A 4,720-nucleotide genomic window follows, 5' to 3' on the forward strand; every position below is an offset into this window, starting at 1 on the left:
GTATTGTTCAGACTGGGGCACTTTAGGGGTGGTAATAATGCCTGGACAGTAGTCAGCTGGGGTGTTTTGGAACACACTGGGGCATCTGGGTGCCCACATATGGAGCAGGCCTTGGGAGATAGGTCTCTGGAGTCCCAGCAGGCATCAGGGCTCAAGGGTGAGAGGACTGAGCAAGACTTAGTCTTATCAGCTCCACTGCTCCCCACCCCAGCCTGAAGCAATCATCCTGGCCTCTTCCCACTTCCCCAGATGCCCAGTATAAGCGCTGCCTCTGGGTCCCAGCAGCTACGAGCACTGAGAGTGGAAGCCTCAGACTCCTGGAAGTGAGTACTTGACCCAATATGGCATGCACCTTGGAAGCCTGTCCTCAGGCCACCATCCTCTCCCCTCATTCCCCAGCATGAATGACAGTGGCCCTGACTCTGAGCAGGCTTATTCCTGCAGGGGCAAGGGTCTGAGCTAAGGGCCGTTCCAGGGAAGCAGTGATGGCACTTTCAGCAAAAGGGACTTTTGTACTTGAGCTGACACCCCATGTCCTTTTCCTAATTCTCCAGCTCAGGGTCTGTTCCCCAGGGGTTGGGGGAAGGGAAGGAATGCTCTAGTTTGTCCCTTAATCAGCCAGTTAACAAGAATTTTGTCTCTTCTAAGTGCCAAGAGCTGTGCAGACACACAGGACACCCACAAGGAAGGAGGTTGGAGTTGTGTCCCCATCCCAAACCTGAGTGGATATGAAAGGCCCACTGCTCCTGCCCCTTCTCCTGCTGGGGACAGTTGCTGCTTTCCATCTGGGTAAGCATCTCCTTCTTGTCTTACCAATCTTTCCCTTTTCTCCTATTTCCTGTATGTTTTTTTTTTTTTTTGCCTCATGGGGCCAGGGCCACGGTCACCCCTCTCCAGTTGACCCAGCCCATCTCTGATTAGCCATCTCCTCAACTTAAAATCCACCCACCTGTGAAGATGAAGGGCTTTTCACAGGTGCCTCCACCCACCCCCACAATACGCATCTCGGTGCCAGCCAGAAGTTAGCATCTCATCCATTTGTGCCTATGACCCAAATGTTCTCTCCTCACCCAACACCCAGGAGATCCAGGATTAGCTCCAGATGGCTCTAGGAAGGTTCAAGTAGGGCCTTTGGCATTGTCCATGGTCCTGGAAGAAAGGAGACCCAGAAATGACAGCAGGTTACCTCTCCTTCCCAGAGAATTCTGCCCGCAGTCCGGACAGCCATGAGATACAAGTAGATCTGAGTCAGAATCTGGAAGGTTCAGGGGAGCAGGGAGGAGACCTGGCTCTGACTGATGAGATGATTCAGTCAGAGGGAGAGGAGGCCAAGGCTTCCAGCTGTCAGGTCACATCTGAGGATGGGGAGGCCATGGATTCGAACCTAGCTGCTCTAGACAAGGACTTTCAGTGCCCCAAGGAAGAAGACGTAATTCGAATTCCGAGCAGTCCTGGGTGCAAAACCTGCAACTTCCTGATGGTGCGGCAGGCCCAGCAATTTCAATGTGCTCAGGTAAGTGGCAGGGAAGCTACTGTGGAGGACTGGGGTGGGGATGGGGGGAGAAGAGACTCGATTCAACCTTCTGTTCCCTTTTATTTATTTATTTATTTTTTTTTTTAATTTTTTTTAAATTTTTTTTTTCAATGTTTATTTATTTTTGGGACAGAGAGAGACAGAGCATGAACGGGGGAGGGGCGGAGAGAGAGGGAGACACAGAATCGGAAACAGGCTCCAGTCTCCGAGCCATCAGCCCAGAGCCTGACGCGGGGCTCGAACTCACGGACCGCGAGATCGTGACCTGGCTGAAGTCGGACGCTTAACCGACTGCGCCACCCAGGCGCCCCAATTCTGTTCCCTTTTAGATGAGTGGTTCTCAAAACCTAGTGTGCGTCAGAATCCCCTAGAGGTCTTGTTAAAGCACACTTCTGGGTGAGCAAGTCTAGGGCGGGGCTTGAGAGTTTGCATTTATAACAAATTCCCAGGTAATGATGGTATTGTTTGTCTGGGGGGCGGCACTTTGAGAACCACTGATCTGGAAGGAAGGCTTTGGTATCAGAGACGCCTGCGTTCGAGCCTGGCTCTGACTCTCATGGGCCGTGTTACTGGGCGAGCCACTCCACCTTTCAGAGCTTCAGAACCTTCATTTGTAAAATGGAGATAAACAGTACCAACCCATTGGGGTTGTGGTGGGGATTAAATGAGATAATACGTGGGGAGTATTGGGAATAGTCTCGGGGTCACTAAAACTCTCCACAAACGGTAGCTATGACTATTCTGAATATTCGTAGTCGTTGCAAAAAGTTCCTCACAACACAAAAGGGAGCCAAACATGGGATTGAGAGGGGCAGACAGGTCTCTGATTTCTGACCTGAAAAGGGATGAGAGGCTCTGTCCTGGAGACCCAGAGACTTGAGAAAAGCCAGAGAATTCTCTACCCTCCATTTTCTTCTTTCTGCAGAGTATCTGCAGGAGGTGCTACCAAGGCAACCTCATCTCCATACACAGCTACAACTTAGATTATCGCATCTTCTGCTCAGCCAGAGGACTCAACGAAAATGAGGTCTGGATTGGAGCCATCAACCGGGGCTGGGTAAGTGGGGCACCAACTTCGGGGGACAGGAACTTCTTTCTGATTGCCTCAAAGGAGCCTCTGCTGGCGTCTAGCCTCACCTCAGCAGCTGAGATGACCTTGAGGCAGCAGGCCGTGAAGTGAGAACCGATGATGGTGGGCATCTGGTCTCAGCTCCTTGCTCAGTGACTGTGTGCTTGTAGCCTGAAACGTGCCCCCAGTGGACATATATACACCAAAGAACTTGGCAGTTGTTGTAAATCGGGGTTCCTCCCTCCCTCTGTGTTCTCACCTTCCCCCAGGGCTGGCTGTTGAACATTTACCAGCGCATCACTGGAGTCAGGAGTCAGGCTCCATGCTCTGCTTAGTCACTTACTAGCCGAATGACTTCCTCGGGGCCTCAGTTTCTTTATCTCTAGAATGGGGTCCTTCTTCTCTCAAGGCGGGTCTGGGGTCGTGGATAAATGAGTACCATGATGCTCGCTGCTCAGGTGTGGTCCGTGGACCAGCAGGGGCAGCAAACCAGGTAGCTTGTTAAAAATGCCCAATCTTGGGCCCTACCCCAGACCTCCTGGATCAGAATTGGCATTTTAACAAGATTCCCGGGAGATTCGTATGCACAGTAAGGCTTGACAAGCCTGCTCTGTGTGACAGTTGGGAGTCCTGGTTGCTCTTGCCTTGTCATGGCCTGCAAACCCTCAAGGATGGGTCTCTAGGGTATCTGGCTCCCCGCTGGGTGGGCAGTGAGAGGAGAAAGGAATACTCAGCATTTTCTGGAGCCCCTGGGTCTGTCTCTCTGGACATCTGTACTCTTACCCAGTCTATCACTTTAGTTCAAGAGCCAGAGCTTTCAATGGACCGATGGGAGCTGCTGGCATTTTGGATACTGGGCCTCAGGGCAGCCTTTCCAAGGGCAAGGCAACTGTGTGACCCTGTGCACCACAGGTGAGGGGGACCGGGGCCACGGGAAGGGGAGGGGGAGGGGGTGGGGGTGGAGAGGTAGACTCTTACACACTGTCCCTTTGAGTTACCCCAACACACCTCCCCAAACTCACACCTTCCCCCGGCTGGGGGGACACGTCCTCTGTGAGAAGGGCCGGAATGTAGGGATTCCTCAGAGCAAACCCAGGTGATGGGGAGCCCTGTCTGGGAGCTAGCTGGAGGCTTTCCACCTTCACTGGCAGAGCTAGGCTCAGGGCCCAGGGACTGCTTTCCTTGTTCTGATAGGCGGAGTGACTAATGTGACAGATGAGAGTAGCAGATGTGAATGTAAGATGCGGACGAGGGACCAAAGAGAGATGTGGGAATGCGGGCTGGCTGACAGATAATTCGCCAGCTCGGAACAGCACGGATGCCAGATGTGAGAGAGCTGGCACCAGGGCTGAGACCGCACGTGCCGGAGTAAGACGGTAGCCATCCGCCTCCAGCTCTGAGACCCAGGCAGGTTATGATCCCCACTAAGCCTCAGCTTCCCGATCTGTGAAATGGGGGTGAGGGTAGCACCCACCTGCTGGAGTCACCGTGAAGATGAAACGGAATAAAGCCGTTAGCAGCACTCTCCCCGCCCCCTCCCCCCGCCCCCCCGCCCCGGGGGAGAAGAATCACGTTAGCTGGTGGGGACACGTGGGAACCACAGCAGCCAGATCATAACCCCGGCGGGAACCTGGATCCGGACCCGTATGTGGTGCCTGATGAGGGGAGGATGGCCACGAGCGGCTGACCTCACTGTGCTTTCCGTTGCTAGGTGGTCACTGGCGGCGCGCTTCAGGCCAAAGGCGTCTGCCCTTTGTCTGCTCCTACTGAGCCCGTGGCTGCGGAGCCCCTGCCTCGGATCCCCCGCCCTTCGCACCCCCAGCCCGGCCCCTGCGCCCCAGCTCTGTCCCCCAGCCTCTTCTGGCCATAAACCCAGACTTCCCACAGCATCTCCTGACTCCGTCTCTTTATTGCCCACGCTGGAGGGCCCCGGGTGGGCGCGGGGTGGCCAGGAGGAAAGGCGGCCGGGCGCCGGTGGGGGTGGGTGGCGGTGGCCGGTGGCCAAGGCCTGACTGGGCGGTGGGCTTTCCACCACCCTTCTCGGCCGGGCCCGGATTCCCCCCCCCCTCCGCGGGGGCCCCCCCCCCCCCCCCCCCCCCCCCCCCCCCCCGCTCCCC

The 4,720-nt window shown here is 55.4% G+C and overlaps 1 protein-coding gene across 1 annotated transcript; it reads left to right on the forward strand.

The window, feature by feature from the left end:
• Positions 1–247: 247 nt before the first annotated feature.
• On the forward strand, positions 248–4,492 carry LOC121043415 (proteoglycan 3). Its single transcript, XM_040495126.1, has 6 exons — positions 248–323; positions 649–789; positions 1,200–1,513; positions 2,460–2,591; positions 3,404–3,515; positions 4,315–4,492. The coding sequence occupies exons 2-6, from the start codon at positions 729–731 to the stop codon at positions 4,371–4,373; spliced, it is 678 nt and encodes a 225-aa protein (XP_040351060.1). The 5' UTR covers positions 248–323; positions 649–728; the 3' UTR covers positions 4,374–4,492.
• The last annotated feature ends 228 nt before the right edge of the window (positions 4,493–4,720 follow it).

Source organism: Herpailurus yagouaroundi, unplaced genomic scaffold, assembly GCF_014898765.1.
Source record: "Herpailurus yagouaroundi ecotype Mexico unplaced genomic scaffold, PumYag 187, whole genome shotgun sequence".
Taxonomy (NCBI): Eukaryota; Metazoa; Chordata; class Mammalia; order Carnivora; family Felidae; genus Herpailurus; species Herpailurus yagouaroundi.

Bases quoted from the DNA above. Each gene is read 5' to 3' on its own strand.
- LOC121043415 (XM_040495126.1), top strand. From the start codon at position 729: ATGAAAGGCCCACTGCTCCTGCCCCTTCTCCTGCTGGGGACAGTTGCT. The intron at 1,514-2,459 runs GTAAGTGGCAGG...TTCTTTCTGCAG, and splicing joins AGCAATTTCAATGTGCTCAG to AGTATCTGCAGGAGGTGCTA. The intron at 2,592-3,403 runs GTAAGTGGGGCA...CTATCACTTTAG, and splicing joins GAGCCATCAACCGGGGCTGG to TTCAAGAGCCAGAGCTTTCA.